This window comes from Watersipora subatra, chromosome 11 (assembly GCF_963576615.1).
Source record: "Watersipora subatra chromosome 11, tzWatSuba1.1, whole genome shotgun sequence".
Classification (NCBI taxonomy): Eukaryota; Metazoa; Bryozoa; class Gymnolaemata; order Cheilostomatida; family Watersiporidae; genus Watersipora; species Watersipora subatra.
In genome coordinates, this window is record NC_088718.1 from 16,359,199 (window position 1) to 16,381,783 (window position 22,585).

General features: G+C 34.1%; 1 protein-coding gene across 1 annotated transcript in view; it reads right to left on the minus strand.

The window, feature by feature from the left end:
* LOC137407861 (sacsin-like) overlaps positions 1–22,585 on the minus strand; it is a 218,419-nt gene that overhangs the window by 22,499 nt on the left and 173,335 nt on the right. Inside the window, exons 69-76 of the mRNA XM_068094241.1 lie at positions 19,593–19,723; positions 15,336–15,420; positions 12,516–12,669; positions 10,912–11,121; positions 9,556–9,673; positions 3,362–3,438; positions 2,303–2,424; positions 490–714 (exon numbers count right to left, since the gene is read on the minus strand). Of these exons, the coding sequence (XP_067950342.1) occupies positions 490–714; positions 2,303–2,424; positions 3,362–3,438; positions 9,556–9,673; positions 10,912–11,121; positions 12,516–12,669; positions 15,336–15,420; positions 19,593–19,723 (1,122 nt within the window). The remainder of the gene's footprint in view (positions 1–489; positions 715–2,302; positions 2,425–3,361; positions 3,439–9,555; positions 9,674–10,911; positions 11,122–12,515; positions 12,670–15,335; positions 15,421–19,592; positions 19,724–22,585) is intronic.

The window sequence follows — 22,585 nt, forward strand, 5'->3', positions numbered from 1 at the left end:
TGCATTTCCCATTGAAAATGATTAACATAACTTTTTCATGCCTTAGACAATAACTATGTGTTACAACTAAAAATTATTTTGCAACAAACTTTTAGATGCGATCCAGCTTCAATTATCTACTCGGATACTTTGGGCAAGAAAAAAAGTGCAGTATTAAAATATCCATAGAATATTGTCGCACAAACATGTGGAAACAGACAAAATATAACTGTTAATACAATAAGAGACATGTCCTTGCGAAGTAATGCTACAGGTTAGGAAAATAGATTGCTTTCATTGTGATTCGAACTCGCTACTTCCACCTTGGTATACCAAAGCACTACCAACTGCACTAATCAACCATCTTGCTACACCGGGTAATAATTGTGCGGATAACTATTACACATGACCTCTCACACGGCACCAGACTGGCAGGATAGTAAAGAACCATAAATTGCAAAAACATATATATGCCAGCTATGCACATTAAATGAGGACTTCATGACTTACATGGCACTCTAAGCAACTTTCATCGAGACATTCATCCACGAGATCAGTGAGCATGAGAGGACGCAACTCCTCAGGAAGTTTGCGAACTATTTCATTGAAATAGCTAATTTGCAGCTTGCACTCCCTCAGGTCAACAAGAAATGGCATATCAAAGTTGAGTAGTCTCTCGGTATATGAGGGCTCATCATTGTAGACTAGGGAGGCTGCTGGCCTCAGACACGCATCCTGTTAGAACACAGGCTATAGTTTGTAAGAGCTTGTAGCTATTATTCAAAATTTATTTACAAATTGATAGTAATTTTACAAACCTCTACAAAGGGACTTGAGTGAAAACAGTTTTTATCAATTTGAAGATATAATAGGTCATGCAAGCCAATTGCAAAATACTATATACATATTTATTACAGCTAGCCACAGTTAAAAGTCTTCAAACATTTTACAAACAAAAAGGTAGCCTGTTTTCAGCAAACTTTTGGTAGTATCAGTTGCCTGCCAATAATCTAATGAAATACTTTTAATCAATTTGTTTTCAAATAAAATTTTTTAATAAGTTGATCACGTAAAAACTGTTGTTTCCTTTGCAGCAGCAATAAATCATATAAATAATAAATCAGATAAAAAATAAATCATATAAATAATAAACCATATAAATAATAAATCATATAAATAATAAATCATATAAATAATAAATTATATAAATAATAAATCAGATAAATAATAAACCATATAAATAATAAATCATATAAATAATAAATCATATAAATAATAAACCATATAAATGATATAAATAATAAACCATATAAATAATAAATCAGATAAATAATAAACCATATAAATAATAAATCATATAAATAATAAATCATATAAATAAGAAACCATATAAATAGTAAATCATATAAATAATAAATCATATAAATAATAAATCATATAAATAATAAATCATATAAATAATAAATCATATAAATAATAAACCATACAAACAATAAATCATATAAATAATAAATCATATCAATAATAAATCATATAAATAATAAATCATATAAATAATAAATTTTATAAATAATAAATCATATAAATAATAAATCATATAAATAATAAATCATATAAATAATAAACCATACAAACAATAAATCATATAAATAATAAACCATACAAACAATAAATCATATAAATAATAAATCATATAAATAATAAATCATATAAATAATAAATCATATAAATAATAAATCATATAAATAATAAATCATATAAATAATAAATCATATAAATAATAAACCATACAAGCAATAAATCATATAAATAACATAATCCATCGAAGACTCTATAGTGTCCTGTCTAAATGAGAACATATTTGACATGAAGAGCAGGTTGAGCGACTAGTTGAGCGAATGACAGTGGAATGATACATGTGACTGCGTGTAAAAGTTAACTATTTGCTACCAGCAAATCTGCAAGTACATAAAACCTACATACAATGTTGCAGACATAACATGGCCACATTGTAGAGAGAATATGAGCAACTGCATGAACCTACAGAAGAGTTATAATATTCCTGTGTGTCTGAGCTTTATGACTGTTCACATATTGCTATCATCAGCAAGATCTAAAACTAAAAACTGTTTTGACACAAACTCTCTGATCCTCTTAGACCTAAATTGACAAAGGCAGGTGTAGATAACTACTAGTTGTACACATCTCAAGACAAAAGGCAACAAGCCACACTTTCTTTGAATGCCAAAAGCCATCCTGTTTTTCCTGGTATTGTCGTTTACAGAAAAACTACAAATGCTGGAAGAGATGAGAAATCACAGACCTGCGAAGGTAGATAGAGAGTCTGTAAATCAGCATCTATAGCCTCGGCTTTAGAAAGCAGTGTGAACAGGCCTTTCACTGCCCTGTAGGCACAACGCAGACTGTTCGGGTGGAGCACTTCACCTTTTAAACAGAACCACTTCATGAAAACGAGGTAATGGCAGACAAAAACAATAAAACTATCTTTATTGTCAACAGGAAATAAGTTTTTTTTAATGAATTGTTTCCATCTTCTTACTCTGCCTATGCTAAATGTTTATCTTACTTCCATTTATAGGATTCAATATTTTTCATGGTTTGTGTCCTCATCGTTTACATGACACTTAAAACTCAACTCATTTCAACTTCATGATATGAACAACTTGCATACAACCACGAGGTACATGTACCAATTATTTTGAAAATATCATTGCAATCTTCCACCTAATACCCGTTCTCTTAACAAAGAAAGGTATTTCAAATGCTATATGTCAAGCCATTTATTTGATTTTATCGAGTAACTCTCGCCCTTTCTTGTTTTATGATTCTTGTATGGCATAATTGGGAGAACATTTCTGTTTGCCAATGAAATAATAGAAAAATAAAATAATAAATACATATGATTGCTAAGAACTTGAACAAAAGTAAAATAGAAATTTGTTCTATCAAAGGAATATGAATTCATACCATACCAGGAATATAGCGCATCATGCCAGTATACTGCTGCATTTCAATAAGCAAAACTGTCTAAGATGAACTCTCCGCTAAACTAACTGCTACAACAGCCCTGAGTGGCCTCAATCCTCAACAGCCCTGAGTGGCCTCAATCCTCAATCCCTATTGAGGAGACGTACAAACCCACTTACTTCTTCTTGGCAACTAGACATGATTTCTAATCAAAACCTTGATAGTAGAATATTATAGAATCAAAGAATATTTTGAATATTTGACCAAAAACAAAACTAACAACTTGTGTGTTAATTTTTTGTGGTGTTCACGATTAACAAATGTAAATCGCGGAAGAATTGAAAAGGTTTGAATTGAACAAGCTTGCTGCCTGAACCGAAGCTCGCTGCCTAACCTTCATTTTCTGTGTAGAGCTGGTCCAGTACTGCAGCAAATTGGTTAGCAGTGGCTCTCTCTGTAGCTCCTAGGTATCTGCAATAGACATCTACATACAGACACGCGGAAAAGTAAAACTAATTTATTAAGCTTTCGTTCACAAGAAGCTAAATGTGAGATTTTAAAGCTTTTCTACAAAATAACATGAAAATAGTTGAAAATGAAAAGTGTTTCCCACTTAGCAACAGCAAACTTGACAACACCTGAAAAAATACCTAGTATATAGCAAGAAATGAGAAAATTTAAAATCTTACTCATTGTATCCGCTCTGAGCATGTCATCTGACTAAACAGAAACTATTGACCGCTTCTGAGTGTAGCAGACGTTTATTTCACCTATATTTTGTAACAATTTTTGATTTGTATCATTAAATTATTATACTAATATATTTATTAACATAGTATTATAACATCATTTATTTTGCAATATTGTACTTTAATATAACTTCTTAATAAGATGGCCAACAAATAGATAAACTGAATGCTACTATAAAAGTGAGACAAAACCCTCGACATATTACGACTTGAGCAACCAGTTTAACAGCTCACTATGACATTATGATCCCATGATCATATGCTCATTATGATAGTCGATTTCTGTGAGAACAAGAACATACCTATATAATATAATCAACTGACTAAATCAACAGCATTTGTCTGTCAAAACGCTAACACTGGCCAAATAGAGACCTAGAATTTGATCAAGTACTAAATTAATTTCTTGCATATTTAAATTAGTCTTACCATAAATTTTCGTTTTTACCAAAAGGAGTGAAGTTGAGTTTAAATCCACCAAATGTTTGATGTTCACTTGCACATGCAGCCAAATAAAGGTGACATATTTCATTGTAGCGAAAAGGGTTGGTAGGTCGGGGAAAGTGATGGACAGTAATAACAGTATGTTAATATATTGCCGACTTTGGCATTGAAATACTTGGCGCTATTTTTAGAAAAGAGAAATAGAAATATTTTTAAATTGCCATACAAACACTCTATATTGTGATGTATTGAAGTCTATGCATATCTAATACCATACAAACACTCTATATTGTGATGTATTGAAGTCTATGCATATCTAATACCATACAAACACTCTATATTGTGATGTATTGAAGTCTATGCATATCTAATACCATACAAACACTCTATATTGTGATGTATTGAAGTCTATGCATATCTAATGCCATACAAACACTCTATATTGTGATGTATTGAAGTCTATGCATATCTAATGCCATACAAACACTCTATATTGTGATGTATTGAAGTCTATGCATATCTAATGCCATACAAACACTCTATATTGTGATGTATTGAAGTCTATGCATATCTAATGCCATACAAACACTCTATATTGTGATGTATTGAAGTCTATGCATATCTAATGCCATACAAACACTCTATATTGTGATGTATTGAAGTCTATGCATATCTAATGCCATACAAACACTCTATATTGTGATGTATTGAAGTCTATGCATATCTAATGCCATACAAACACTCTATATTGTGATGTATTGAAGTCTATGCATATCTAATACCATACAAACACTCTATATTGTGATGTATTGAAGTCTATGCATATCTAATGCCATACAAACACTCTATATTGTGATGTATTGAAGTCTATGCATATCTAATGCCATACAAACACTCTATATTGTGATGTATTGAAGTCTATGCATATCTAATGCCATACAAACACTCTATATTGTGATGTATTGAAGTCTATGCATATCTAATGCCATACAAACACTCTATATTGTGATGTATTGAAGTCTATGCATATCTAATGCCATACAAACACTCTATATTGTGATGTATTGAAGTCTATGCATATCTAATGCCATACAAACACTCTATATTGTGATGTATTGAAGTCTATGCATATCTAATACCATACAAACACTCTATATTGTGATGTATTGAAGTCTATGCATATCTAATACCATACAAACACTCTATATTGTGATGTATTGAAGTCTATGCATATCTAATGCCATACAAACACTCTATATTGTGATGTATTGAAGTCTATGCATATCTAATACCATACAAACACTCTATATTGTGATGTATTGAAGTCTATGCATATCTAATGCCATACAAACACTCTATATTGTGATGTATTGAAGTCTATGCATATCTAATGCCATACAAACACTCTATATTGTGATGTATTGAAGTCTATGCATATCTAATGCCATACAAACACTCTATATTGTGATGTATTGAAGTCTATGCATATCTAATGCCATACAAACACTCTATATTGTGATGTATTGAAGTCTATGCATATCTAATACCATACAAACACTCTATATTGTGATGTATTGAAGTCTATGCATATCTAATACCATACAAACACTCTATATTGTGATGTATTGAAGTCTATGCATATCTAATGCCATACAAACACTCTATATTGTGATGTATTGAAGTCTATGCATATCTAATACCATACAAACACTCTATATTGTGATGTATTGAAGTCTATGCATATCTAATGCCATACAAACACTCTATATTGTGATGTATTGAAGTCTATGCATATCTAATGCCATACAAACACTCTATATTGTGATGTATTGAAGTCTATGCATATCTAATGCCATACAAACACTCTATATTGTGATGTATTGAAGTCTATGCATATCTAATGCCATACAAACACTCTATATTGTGATGTATTGAAGTCTATGCATATCTAATGCCATACAAACACTCTATATTGTGATGTATTGAAGTCTATGCATATCTAATGCCATACAAACACTCTATATTGTGATGTATTGAAGTCTATGCATATCTAATGCCATACAAACACTCTATATTGTGATGTATTGAAGTCTATGCATATCTAATGCCATACAAACACTCTATATTGTGATGTATTGAAGTCTATGCATATCTAATACCATACAAACACTCTATATTGTGATGTATTGAAGTCTATGCATATCTAATGCCATACAAACACTCTATATTGTGATGTATTGAAGTCTATGCATATCTAATGCCATACAAACACTCTATATTGTGATGTATTGAAGTCTATGCATATCTAATACCATACAAACACTCTATATTGTGATGTATTGAAGTCTATGCATATCTAATGCCATACAAACACTCTATATTGTGATGTATTGAAGTCTATGCATATCTAATGCCATACAAACACTCTATATTGTGATGTATTGAAGTCTATGCATATCTAATGCCATACAAACACTCTATATTGTGATGTATTGAAGTCTATGCATATCTAATGCCATACAAACACTCTATATTGTGATGTATTGAAGTCTATGCATATCTAATACCATACAAACACTCTATATTGTGATGTATTGAAGTCTATGCATATCTAATACCATACAAACACTCTATATTGTGATGTATTGAAGTCTATGCATATCTAATGCCATACAAACACTCTATATTGTGATGTATTGAAGTCTATGCATATCTAATGCCATACAAACACTCTATATTGTGATGTATTGAAGTCTATGCATATCTAATACCATACAAACACTCTATATTGTGATGTATTGAAGTCTATGCATATCTAATGCCATACAAACACTCTATATTGTGATGTATTGAAGTCTATGCATATCTAATGCCATACAAACACTCTATATTGTGATGTATTGAAGTCTATGCATATCTAATGCCATACAAACACTCTATATTGTGATGTATTGAAGTCTATGCATATCTAATGCCATACAAACACTCTATATTGTGATGTATTGAAGTCTATGCATATCTAATGCCATACAAACACTCTATATTGTGATGTATTGAAGTCTATGCATATCTAATGCCATACAAACACTCTATATTGTGATGTATTGAAGTCTATGCATATCTAATGCCATACAAACACTCTATATTGTGATGTATTGAAGTCTATGCATATCTAATGCCATACAAACACTCTATATTGTGATGTATTGAAGTCTATGCATATCTAATGCCATACAAACACTCTATATTGTGATGTATTGAAGTCTATGCATATCTAATACCATACAAACACTCTATATTGTGATGTATTGAAGTCTATGCATATCTAATGCCATACAAACACTCTATATTGTGATGTATTGAAGTCTATGCATATCTAATGCCATACAAACACTCTATATTGTGATGTATTGAAGTCTATGCATATCTAATACCATACAAACACTCTATATTGTGATGTATTGAAGTCTATGCATATCTAATGCCATACAAACACTCTATATTGTGATGTATTGAAGTCTATGCATATCTAATGCCATACAAACACTCTATATTGTGATGTATTGAAGTCTATGCATATCTAATGCCATACAAACACTCTATATTGTGATGTATTGAAGTCTATGCATATCTAATGCCATACAAACACTCTATATTGTGATGTATTGAAGTCTATGCATATCTAATGCCATACAAACACTCTATATTGTGATGTATTGAAGTCTATGCATATCTAATACCATACAAACACTCTATATTGTGATGTATTGAAGTCTATGCATATCTAATGCCATACAAACACTCTATATTGTGATGTATTGAAGTCTATGCATATCTAATGCCATACAAACACTCTATATTGTGATGTATTGAAGTCTATGCATATCTAATACCATACAAACACTCTATATTGTGATGTATTGAAGTCTATGCATATCTAATACCATACAAACACTCTATATTGTGATGTATTGAAGTCTATGCATATCTAATGCCATACAAACACTCTATATTGTGATGTATTGAAGTCTATGCATATCTAATGCCATACAAACACTCTATATTGTGATGTATTGAAGTCTATGCATATCTAATACCATACAAACACTCTATATTGTGATGTATTGAAGTCTATGCATATCTAATGCCATACAAACACTCTATATTGTGATGTATTGAAGTCTATGCATATCTAATGCCATACAAACACTCTATATTGTGATGTATTGAAGTCTATGCATATCTAATACCATACAAACACTCTATATTGTGATGTATTGAAGTCTATGCATATCTAATGCCATACAAACACTCTATATTGTGATGTATTGAAGTCTATGCATATCTAATACCATACAAACACTCTATATTGTGATGTATTGAAGTCTATGCATATCTAATGCCATACAAACACTCTATATTGTGATGTATTGAAGTCTATGCATATCTAATACCATACAAACACTCTATATTGTGATGTATTGAAGTCTATGCATATCTAATGCCATACAAACACTCTATATTGTGATGTATTGAAGTCTATGCATATCTAATGCCATACAAACACTCTATATTGTGATGTATTGAAGTCTATGCATATCTAATACCATACAAACACTCTATATTGTGATGTAATGAAGTCTATGCATATCTAATACCATACAAACACTCTATATTGTGATGTATTGAAGTCTATGCATATCTAATGCCATACAAACACTCTATATTGTGATGTATTGAAGTCTATGCATATCTAATGCCATACAAACACTCTATATTGTGATGTATTGAAGTCTATGCATATCTAATGCCATACAAACACTCTATATTGTGATGTATTGAAGTCTATGCATATCTAATGCCATACAAACACTCTATATTGTGATGTATTGAAGTCTATGCATATCTAAAAACATCATAATTAGCCAATCAGAAACACCAGTAAGATACCTGTTACGGTGAATGTGTCAATTTAAATGGACAATTTAATTCAAACAACATGATGGAGCAATTTTTTGTTGTATTTGAGGCAAAATTGTTGCAACTAGACTCTCATAAAACACAGGCCAAGCGCTGTAAAACCCACTTTCAGCGATATCTATTGAAATCAGTCATGCAGTAAGAAAGCCTCACAGAATTCTAGAAAGGTGTAAAGACTCATGCAGAGGCCAGCAATGAAGAAGAGCTCATCTAATGTCTCAGAAATAAAATATTTACATATTGCTGCTAACCATATCCTGAGAAACACATTTCAGAGATAAAGAATCTTGAGCCTGAAAATCCTCAAGTCAAAAATGGCAAAATCATAAAAATAACTACAGACAAATACATGAGTATGATTGTAAGTTCATAAGGTTAGAGCTAAGCCATAGACACTATTAATAGACATATTTACCTAAACAGTGAATTGTAGTTAGAAAGGTTGGTTGGAGTCTTGTAAAGATGAGGCTTAATCTGCTGCTCGTCATACAGGTTTAACACGAGCTGATTGGCCTTTACTAGAGTTTTCCCATCTTCTGCAATGATGAGACAACTAGCATAATTAATTTGTCAAATAGAGTGATCAGAAGAGCTAGATATAAACAAGGAGTTACCTAAAGGGTAATTTGTTGTGCTTTTTTAAGATCAATGAAAATATTAAAAAGCGTTAAATCTCCCATGCTAGATGTTCTGACCGGAGAATAAAATCATTTAATGTAGCCAAGCTCAACAACTCACTCTGCATTCTATTAATAATAACTGTAGCTCAGTTCTCTTACATTTCGCTATGTCTAGGTAAGATCAGCCTACCCCAACTTACCTTTCATCTATCCTTAGAAACATAGAGGCTAGTATGTACAAACTAGTATACCATATCTTGACATACGAGTGCCTCAACATATGAGAAATTTGAGATATGAGCAAAATTTTGTACAAGTTTTTGCCTTGAGATACTTATTTGAAGTATAATCATATGAGGCGGTTCTCCATGTGGCCGTTATATGTATTATATATGTTATTATTATTATTATTATTATATTTATTGATCGAATATGAAAAGAGCGTCGTTCAGTCTTTCTTGTCGGATCAGTTAAAAAAGGCTAAAAGTAAAAGTGCAAACGAAAACAAAATTAGAATTAAGTTTAGAGTATGAGTAAAACTTATTTTTAAGTGTTTTATGAGCTCAATTCATAAAAGCCTAAATCGAGGTTATGTTAAGTTGAGTAGCGGATCAATCCTGTTGCTGTTAGAACTCTCACACAGCTGTTAGCCGCTACGTCTGTCTCGAAAGTAAGAACTCCATTAGTACTGCGGATAATAATGTTACATTTGATTGCAGATCATTACTACTAGCTAGTAATTTGTTCTTTTGTAAGAGTAGGTATTGAATTTGAACACTTAAAACATGTTTTTAAATCTAATATCTTGTTTTTCTTTTAAAATGTGGAAAAGATTAATTTGTATTTAACCAATTTATATGGAAATTGTTGCTTTGAAGTATGAGAGAACTGACATAGGAGCTCAGTCTAGGAATCCTGGAGCTTAGCATTAAGCTCACTTGTCACAGTATGGCAGTAATAATGAATTCTAACACATGCCAGACATTCTAACAAATTGACCAGCAAAAATTATGTTTCATTTTTACTGAACTATTCCTACAGATGGAAAGCAGTGAATAAAATATCAAAATATCTCTCATAATTAAACATCATCACTATAATTACAGTGTTACAACTTAGCCAGTAGGAACAGCGTGAAGCCAATGACCAACCAATAAGAACGCAGCAAACATCCTGTAGGTTCTCCCTAGTATACTCATCATCCATAGCATACAACTGGAGGTACTGGTAAACGCTAGTCATGACTTCCACTAATAGTTCGGACTTGTCTCCACCCAGCTTCCTGCCCTCCTCTTCCACGCATTCACTAATGTTAATGATGTGTCGAACCATTTGCTCTTGCGGGGGAGTGCTCTTTACCCCTGCATAAATCAATGTTTAGAGCTAAACTAAAACCTGCAGGTAATGACTGCCTAAAACTATCTTAAACGGTTGCCCATGTTTGTTATGATTGGCTTCTTTACAGACCGAGAACTATTAAATATACAATAATATAAAACTATTACTGTATTCTTCATACGATAGGGTGTACTAAAAGGCCTAAAACTTAAAAAAAATTGACTGTGTGCCCTTTAATACACTGTGCCTTATGTCCAGACTGAGTTCTAAAATCTGGCCTGTGCCTTTGGTGAGTGCACTAAGGTAAACCTCTCCACAGATCATTTCTTGATCAGACAATAAAAACTCCTGTTTTTATTGTTTTATCAGGAAATGTTTTACTCGCGAAGATGCGCTTCCAATTGCTATTTACTTGATAAAACAGCCCCGACAATGGCATCGGTAAAGCGACATGCTTATGGGGTTTGGTTTAAACTGTAAGTAGCGGTACGCAATTAATGCCAAGATGTGCAAGTCAAGGTTATGAGCAGGTCAATTGTAGACAGATGGACTAAAGTAAAGCCAACATCAATTGTCAGAGCTTTCGAGAATGCCAGGGACCAATATTAGGCTGCAACCGGGAGACAAGTCTGCCTCCGACAACGATGAAGAGAAACTCAGAATGTTAGAGAAAGAGTGAGTATTTTATTCAATAAAGTTGACTAAGTTCACTGTTTTGCCTTTGTTGTTGTTTTATAAGTATGCTTTAAAACGCGTCTTATAATAAATATAGTGCATCTTATATGTTGATTGAATACAGAAATAGACTAAAGAATTGAGACTGCACACTGTGATACGGCATACTATTGAAATGTAAAAAAAACGGTACATATAAAACACTCTACAGATATTCTACAGCAAAATAACCGATACCTAGTTGTTGATGAGTCTGAATCTGTGACAAGTTTTGAGCATTGCAGCTGTGGATATCACAGCAGTGAGTGATATCCACAGCAGTGAGTGTGTGTGTGACACCCTCATAAACACCATCAACTCTCAAACTTGCTAATTAACTTAAGAAAAAGAATAAAATACAATTAATGAAAAAGTGAATTTATTAGATATTTATTAGTTTATTAGTTTCTATTGTGTGGATTTTGAACCACAAACAATGTGAGACTGACTGTTGAGTAAAATAAAAAATTTATAGTAACAACATGAGAGTAGCTGACAAAGATAAAGGATTAACTTCTCTTGTACTGATGTTCTTCCCTTTCCGTCTGCCTCGCATACAGAGCAGCTGTTGCAAGGCTGTTGCATCTGCTTACTCGCCTGGTTACTTTTGCCTCAACAAGCAGATTATTGTTCTATAATTATTATTTAATATAAATTATAAGTTTTTATAATTCAGAAATCGGTGTGACAACCACAAACCTACCAAGAAGTTGAGCGATCTCTTCCTTGTATCGCTCTAACGAGCTAAGTTCGTCCGACTCATGATAGTCGAATGACACGTCAGATGACTTCAGCTGCAGAGGGTCAGCCCAATAAGGTAGAAAGCAGGCACTCGTCCATGCACACCTCGTAGTCTCCTGCAAGGCACTCATTGTCATAACAAGACTCAACTGAAATCAAGTAGTTGTCTGAAAATGACTGCTTAGACTTATAGATCTGAAGAAATGTGCAACATATTTTGCATGCAGTCTCCGACGCACGTCAAATGGAAAGCAGACGACTCAAAGTAATTAAGAACAGAAAGCACACAACTCCACATATAAAGACATGTTCAAAAACTATCAATTTTAAGTATTCAATGCAGTGAATAATTTACAACTGCTATATCACCAGACAAATGCTTGATATAAACCAAAAATAGATGACTCCAAATAGATGAGAGCAGAAAGCACACAATTCCACCTAAATGACGAACCGATGTTCAAAAGTTATTACAGTAGACACTCCTATATTTCCATAAATTCCACACAACATTAATAAGATATTTTAAATTGTTGCTTCCTACTATGTAAAAAATTCCATACAACATGAAGTGCCAACTTAGTTCAAATTCTCAAATTTGGTTAACGAGAATCTCGTGGTTAGCCCTAAAAATATCAGTTTATCTCTTGCCAGAATTGAGAGAAAATGACGTATAGGGCTCCTTCTATTATAGACAAACACCATGGCAATATAGTTGGCCGTTAGAGACTAGCAGGTGTGTCAGCAGAGCAGAGAAAATAAGCAGCTGCGCAATAGTTATAAAATACTTGCAGGCAGTCTATTAGCACAGGCGTTACTGTAGTTACCTACAGCAGCTTTAAAATTTAATATTAAAATGTGCTCTGAGTAAATGAGTAAATTTAAAATGAGTTCTTATCTTCGAGACAGATGTACATATAGCATGAACTTTAAATTTATCTTAAAAGTTGACTTGCAACAAAATTCACATTACAGTCATTTAGTATCAAAAGATTAACCATGTCTTACTTTGCTGTGCTGTAGGTACAAACTACGACCAAGCTGAAACAAAACTGCAAAGTTCTAGCATCTATATTTGATAAAGGTTTTCCGGCAGAACCTGAAGTGTTTGTCATAAACTAGTGCTACGAGACGTTTTATATTGAGCTTTTTATTGGCCTTTCATTTCACAACAATAACCACGTCCAGTTGATCAAAGGTAGAGTTCATCAAAATAAGGGATTCCAACCTACAGCTGTTTTTGTAACTGTTCGTTTTTTAGCTTTTAGGAGCTTATAATCACATTTCCACATATTTTGAACTTACAACACAGCAGGGTAAGACATGGTGGATCTTTTGATACCAAATAACTGTCATGTGAATTTTGTTGCATGTCAACCTTTAAATGAGTTTAGCTTACTAAACAAACACTGCTAAGTTTTAGTTTGTATTTTTAATTATTTCACTCAACTTCAACTTTTTATCACTAAAATTTTACTTGGTTTTTTGTATAACATTTAGCCTACCTCATTAAGCCTCATTAAGCCTCATTTAGCCTACCTCATTAAGCCTCATTAAGCCTCATTTAGCCTACCTCATTTAGCCTAATTAAAATCTTTTTGAACCTAATTCGCCAAGAAAGCCCAAGCGCGGATGTTTTTGAAAATGTTTTGTTAAATACATAATGAATTGAACTTTTGCTAACAGGTTGAGAGAAGTTGTCTGACCATTGACCTTTTTTAAAGAATTCGCAGCCCCAACTTTGCTACTAGTTTCAAAGGGGAAATATTATCGCTTTTCGCAGGAGAACTAAAACAAATCGGTCATCGTCTCTCTTTCAAACGCTGTGATAATGTTTTCGGCGAACAGCATTTCGGCGTCTTTGTTATTTTGACGAACGTAATAAGCACACCGATTGCCAAATTTAAACCTAGGGAAAAATTGTGTTGAATTTGTATGGTGAAATAAGATTTATATGGCGAGGTGGAAAAAGCATCATGTTCCACTTCGTAAGTTGAAAAAATCGTGTAACAGAGTAATCGTATCCCGAGGGTGCACTGTATTTACGTTGTAGGAGCATCTATTATTATTTCAGAGAGCAGGTGACTCCAAGTAGATTAGAGTAGAAAGCGCACAACTCCTTCATGTTGAGCTACCATGTCGAGTACAAAAAGAACAGTTTAGCCCTAGTTCAGCCAGGATGTTTACAGCAAAACCTGTTTAAAGGGCGTGTGTAGAAACCTGACAGCCACACGTACATATAGTACATACATTGAGGCGTTGAAGCTGCCCACGATGCCAACTTAGGCTAATAAAACATTTAGTCTGTTGAAACCAAATCTACTTGCAATACTAGTGCCAGTACTAGTACTCACACTACTCTCATGTGCAAGTAATTAGATGATGGTTATCCAAATATAAGGGTCCAAGTCAAAATGTGTTAGGCTAATAGTTATCTGTTAAAACGTTAATAAACTCCATGTTAACAATTGGCTAGTTCATGATTGGCGCTGAAGAAGCTGCAAACAGCGGGTTTGCGCTGAACTCCCAGCAAAAAACCACCACTGAACTTCCACCAGCGGGGACAGGAAAAATGCAATTGGCCCCAAAATGACCTCTCTGTCAAATCGAGTCACACAGGTTATTCTGTGACTGGAGTTTAATGAGAAAAATATTGATTTTTTTTTAGTTCAAAATGCATGGTTCCAGTGAAGTTACAATTGGATTTACAAGTGCGTGTGCAGACTTGTAAGAGAATAAAGTATTGTTCCTGTTTAAGAGATCATATGGCAGCAGAACTCACCTTGGTATCAGGAAGTGAGCCATTGAAGCAAATAAACCGAACCTCTGTGTCTCTAAATCCATACTGGGGACAGAAGTCATGGTACCTACATTAGAGACCAATATGTGTACAGTCCCTTGATATTATCAGGCACTGTTTATTGCATTAACACAAACACTTACATGTAGATGAGTCAGCCTTGCTCACCAAACACTATATATTACCACAACAATTAAGAATAACAGTAAATTTACTTCAGCAACAACGTCTCTTACGTAGTTTTTATAACCACATGAAACACTATTATTAATAGAGTGTAGCCACACGTTCCCAGAAAATGCCTTAAAACTTGTCCCACTTTTAATGTGATGCTTCCTAACTTACCTCTACCATGCTTCCTAACTTACCTCTACCATGCTTCCTAACTTACCTCTACCATGCTTCCTAACTTACCTCTACCATGCTTCCTAACTTACCTCTACCATGCTTCAAATTAGTTTCAAAAACAAACAGTAATTATATATGAACAACAATGTTCTCTCATTTACGTGTTACACATCCCATGTAGACATAGATATTACATCTGTCTATTATATCTCTGCATAGATATCACTATCCATGTAGAGCATAACCAAACACCTATAGGCCTTAAAGGTAAATCTCTCAAATTGTCTCCTTGCCTTTTTGCTTCTCTTAGATCTCTCAATAATGAAAAACCTTATAGAAGCAAGAAATATAGCATTGGAGTGGTGTGCTGTACATTTGTGATGCGTTTAGATCTACGTTGGCACAGTCGAATGCGCTAAATTTACAAGAATACATAACTAGATTTATATTAATGAATGGCATCGGAGGCAATCTTAAATCTGCCATATCGCAAACTTCTGATCTTGTATCTTGTCTTATACAGTCACAGCAGAGAAATAATGCAGGCAGCGATTAAAGGGTTTCATAAAATATTACTTTCTGCAGGACTAAAACTCACGACATCCAGCGTGGTAGACCGACACACCGCTAACTGCACGAATCAACCGCCCTCAAAATGTGGGGACCAGTCTTTATTGCAATAAGAACAGTGGTCAGTGACGTGAGGAGACAATAAGAGCAGCTCACCAGAACTCCACGCGTTATCTACAGCTTATCTAATGTGAACCAGCAAGACCACTGCGAGCAATGTCAAGAAATCTTGTTTGGAAATCTTTTAGCTTTTATTTTTTATATAAATGCGCCACAATCTACAGTATCTGATGAGAAACTAAAGAATACACATTCACATACATGAAGGACAATTTCCCTGAACGAATATGTTCATGGATAGTTGTTGTGAAAGAATTGTAGTAGCTGGCGTTAGAAATGAAAGAAGTCCTGATCAAGGCTAAGCTTATCGCTAGTATTCTGTAATGTCATAATATACCAGCTGAACGCCGGGCATTGCCCGGGTAATATAGTAAGAACCTCATGAATTTGATTGACTTATTGCTTAGCTAGTAGAGCTAGTAACTAACTATAATAGGAGCTGTGTCCTCCATCTGAAGCTAGCTTGTCACGTTACGTTTAATGATCTATAATGTAATCATGGGCTTGAAGTGTGCTAATGCGCATAATTATGTGCCCTACTATGCCATAGCATGGTAAGAATAGCGGAGTGCAATGGATTAGCTGGCTGGTCTGCAGACTTGCATGTACCAAATTCATATCCAGTGCGAAGTTGATTTTTCATTGCTATAACGGGACAGACAAATGAGTAACACTGAAATTTATTTAGTGTATATAGATTTACATATACAGTGAAACTCGGATACCTCGCCCTCGGATAGCTCGCCCTCGGATAGCTCGCCCTCGGATAGCTCGCCCTCGGATACCTCGCCCTCGGATAGCTCGAACACATAGTTAATTCGAACGGATTTGTTTGGTCTGTTCCCACGAAATGATAAATTGCTTCAAATAACTCGACCTCAACACTGTTAACTCAAACAGTTTTTTGTCCAACGGCTACCGAGACGGTTGTTATCGCTTTAGAATATCACTTTATTCCAAGCCATAGAGATAAACCTCAACTTTTAGTAGTTCTTAGGCGTCATTATTACCACTATCGGCAAAATATTTTTGTTAACGACTTTTCTAAAGGTTTGCAAAAAATCAAATTTTACCAAGCATCCGCTTGGGGATAGCCCTTCGAAAGCAAGGAGAAGCGAGGTAACCTTCAGATAAAGTTGAGAAAAAAAAATCGGCAAAATTGGTTTTTGTTAAAACGCTCAAAAGAAAAATGTCTTTTTTTCTGAGAGTTTCAACCGCGATCAGGTTTTGCTCATTTTAATCTAAAAATGTCCTGGCGGTCACATCACCTAAAACAAACAAACAAACAAATCTCAAATAATAAGAAAATATTTATACTTTTTGATAAAAATTGTTAAAACATTACACGAGAGGCCCCTTAACTTGCAACAAGCCATCTATGCTTTTGATTTATATATAGTTTGTATATGTACTGATAAATACATGCACATGTGACAGTGTTCTCATAACTTGAACAATCTGGTAACTTGAACACTTTTTCTCGGTCCCGTAAAGGTCGAGTTAGCCGAGTTTCACTGCATATAGATTTGTATCGCGTACGATTGTGACAGTGTAATAGTTTAGAGTATATCAAGTTATTTAAAGCGCATCAATTACATAATTACTGTTTCAGGTTCTTCAATATCTTGGCTTTCAAATGAGCCATTGTTTGACACAATGAGACAGACATTGGCTGGTGTTTATAGGATTTCCCCAGACCTCAACCGCAGAAATGTTCAACAGCATAAGCTCGGAAATTATGACATCAAAATTTTCATATTCGGTGTTGTGTGCTCTTACCGCTTATTTTTATCGCTTACCGCTTATTTTTATCGCTTACCGCTTATATTTATCAACTACGATAATGATTCCAGTGGTAGGCAAAAGTAAGACAACTCCAGAGAACCAATGAAGATGACAAAGGAATCAGTGTCATTAGCTCTCCATGTACAGATTATTTTTATGATAAACTCAGGTTCCAAGCACCATACTATATTTTCCGGATGATATTATGCACTAGCCCTCTCTTTTTATTGTGATGTTAAGGGGCACCACTGAGGCTAATTAATTTCAAGCATCGCATGATCTCGCAAGACTGCAATTTACATATAGTCCTAGAGCCACGCCACTGCAGGTCACAATTTAATCGACGTGATTTCATTACCTTTACCACCATGGGTGGTTAACAACCAGGTATGTTGTTAGTAGTCATTTCTGTTTAATTTTGTTGTAGAAGTCAATTGAATTAAATCAATCGTTGGGGTTGACTCATTGCACTCCGGGATTGTTCAAAAATAAAGAAGCCTACTGTAAATAACTTAATCTGCCTATAAGCTAGTATCACACACAAAGTGATTAATTTAACTGTCCAATACACCTGTTTTCTATTTTCCATAATTATACTGTAATTTATTCGAATATAATATAAATATTTTAACTTTTATATTTTTTTCCTTTGATATTTAATTACTAATTAGTTATTAATCAAGTTATTAATCATTTCTGTATGGGACGAACAATGCCATCATATAAGACAATGTGATAATAATTACTATAAATGTTTAAAATGAACAAAAGAATGAAAAAAGCAAACTTTAACAATCACCCGAAATCTATTAACCCAGAACATGTGTTTGTATTGGTCGGGCGTTAGCACGATTCCCGGGCATTGTTAATTATCCAGAATGTAAGGTCATTATTAGTGCTTTCTGGGTTTAAAAGCACCGATTGTCACAAAAAAGCGCAGCTTCAATGGCAGTGATAGGAATCAACGACCTAAGGCTAAATGATAATTATGATATCACATTGTGGGAACCACAACCAAGTGTTTTTTTTATTGCAGGACATACTTTTGACACCTTGTTTTTCATAGTTCTATTATTGTTTGTGTATTGAATATAGGCTCATTCGAAAGCCAAGACTCTGATGTACTGAAATATATAATAAAAGTACTTATGTAATTGATGTGCTTTAAGGGTTATGACGCTCTGTCAGCTAAGAGCCCTTTCATTATATTTCATATTCTGCACAATCTATATAAACATAGATCTTAAATTTGAAAATCTTTCACAGATGAACTTCAAATATTCATTTCTCATTTCTAATTTCTATCAGGCTAATTCTTTCAAAAGCCTGATAGTTTAGAGTTGCGAACCCTCCCATTTACTCTAGTGAACATACTTGGAATACTTGTGAACATACTTGAAATACTTGGGAACATACTTGGAATTGACTCTTGTGGCGCAGAGAAACGGAATCGTTTTGAGTCTAGATAGCAAGTCAACATTGCTAGCAAGGTTGTTGGTCTTAAACAGCTCCTGTATGAGAACTCGGGCTTTTTCATCAAGGTCAGCCTGTAATAGCATGAAGTTATCAATACACTTCAGTACATATATATGGCAACTGGCCAGATCCTACTCGGCAAACATTAAAAATAGAATTACCTTCAATTAGCAGTCAAGTATCAATGAAAGTAAGAGTACTTAGCAACATAACAACAATATACATGTAAATATTAAATAGGGTGACGATGGATTAAAGGACTATTGCTGGCAACTGCGGCAAGGATTAACTGCCATGTAAGGATTAATTCTAAGCAGGATTAGCTGATGCATTAGGATTAGCTGTGAACCATTTGCAGTAAAGAGAGCTTTATCAATCAGCGGCGGCAATAAGCGCTGCTTTGTTTTATAAGGTGACTAATTATACAGGAGTTGCTTTCCTTTTCAGTGAAACATTTTTTCTCAGTTTACAACCGCTAGCCCTGCATGCTTAGTTTATCCTATGTAAGCATAGCGGTTACAAATTTTTGCAAAAAGCATGCATGTGTTTGCAGTAGCCGTTAGCATTCCCCATAGCTAGAGCAGTGTGAGGTGTAACCATACAGGGATACGAAGCATGACAGTTATAGGAAATTGGCATAAGGACTTTTCTAACTACAGCGGTGCCACATCCAGCATCACGTGAAGGTTTACTGTTAGGAAACTTCCTGGCAATACGTTCAAAACAAGGTATAACGGTGCATAGTGATCTCAATATACATATAGGTGATAGCGTGTCCATGTCAAGGTCAAATGTATGACCATCGCTACAGAGAAGAAACTTTGAATTGAATTTGGAAAAAACATCTACTGCAATAATTGTGCTGAATATTTTGCTTCTATTTTCAACCAAAACAATGAATAACATCTTGACAATTCAGTACTGTCTGAAACATCAAAGTTTCCGTGTGCCGACAACTTCAAATTGCTTCATACAGAAAAGTGCAACAATTTTTAGCAGACGAGATGAGCCCAAGCTCTTACATGGCACAAATACAAAGCAAGCGATAACTACTTACCACAATTCTGCTCATTGTACCTAGCTTACACTCCTTCAAACAGGAAATCACACGACGATTTAGAAATGACTACAGGGGGAGGCAACTAGACAGACAGAAAACTGTGTACAAAGTTAGTTGAATGAAACAAGCACACCCGCAAGCAAAAACGATGGTTTCAGAATCAAACACATTCCACAAAAGGTGGGCAAAAATACACAATGTGGACTTGGAAAAGCTCTCTCTAGAGAAGGAAATGAAACTGAGTTCACCAATTGCGTGTTAGTTAAAAGCTTTTTATGATATATCGACTGCGTGTCCACGAGCTCATTGCATCCAAAGACTAAAATCTCACCAACCAACCAATAAAATACACAAGTGTGTAATGTTGACCATGCTATCAAACGCTATTTAGTGTTTACCCCATTATATCAACATTATCTGAATAGCTTGAAAGTTTTTAAACATTTGAGTGTTCTTTATTCTGATAATAGAGGCTAAATTGGCCATGTTCTTTATGATTAACATTTTTAGATAAAAAAAATTTTGAACAAAGCTGTTCACATTTGAGAATAATAACCTATCCCTAGTGGATTATTAGTGCGAATTTATCAATAATTTAATTAATTTTATGACTTTTTATTTTGAAGAATGAATTAATAGATGACAAAAAGAACAAATTTCCGACAAGGAAAGAATAGCTGAGAGATAATCTATTTATGGGACTTATACTGCAGACGATTACTGTTATATCACAAACTAGGAAGTATATTTAATCTGTCAAACACCATATTTGTGTGGTAAACAGTGTTTGCAACTAAATGATGCCTTAATATATTCGCTAAAGAATAAAAAAGTGAAAGTGAATTAGGCCGATCAAACAACTCACACAATTTAATGAAAGTACAGTGAAACATGGATAACTCGCCCTCGGATATAGCGAACACATGGTTAACTCGACTGGATTTGCTTGGTCCGTTCCCACGCAATGATAAATGGCTCTATATAACTCGAATTCAACACTGTTATAACGAACTGTTTTTTGCCCAACGGCTACCGAAACGGTTGCTATCGCTTTAGAAAATCACTTTATTCCAAGCCATAGAGGTAAACCTCAACTTTTCGTAATTCATAAGCGTCGTTATTACCTCCATCGGCAAAATATTTTTGTCAACGACTGTTCTAAAGGTTTAGTGAAATTTGATTTATACTGCTATACGATGAATAGCGCGGACTGGCCCGGCCACGGGCGCAAGGATTTTCGCCACGCACATACAAAACAAAAATCGCATGTTGTTTTGTATGTGCGTGGCGAAAATCCTTGACTGCGTGACCCGGCTAGCCCGTGACGAATATTTTTCCGAAGTTGATTCCGTGTTGAATCAACGTCGGAATGTTGAATGTTTAAAACGTCTTAAAATTTGTTTTTATTAAACGTATACGTTTTCTTAGCTAAAAAAACTATTCATCGTTTGACCTAAACACAGAATACGTGTGTACATTCAATAAGTATCCATTCAAAAAGCGTGAGTGATATACAATGTACTGTTAAACCTCGTAAAACTTTTAATTGAACTGCCTCGGAGTGTTGCTCTTAACGAATCCCAGGTAAAGTAAGGTAATCTTTCCATAAACTTCAAGAAATATCGGCAAAATTGATCGTGGGTAAAACGCTCAAAAGAAAAAGATGTCTTTTCTTTGAGCATTTCAGCAACGATCAAGTTTTGCCAATGTCAATCTAAAAAACGTCCTGACAATAACATCACCTCAAACAACAAACCAATCTCAAGTGATAGAAAAATCTCTATACTTTTTGATAAAAACGTTTTAAACTTTACATTAGAAGCATTTAATTTGAAACAAGCCATTTGTGCTTTTGATTTATATTATAGTTTGT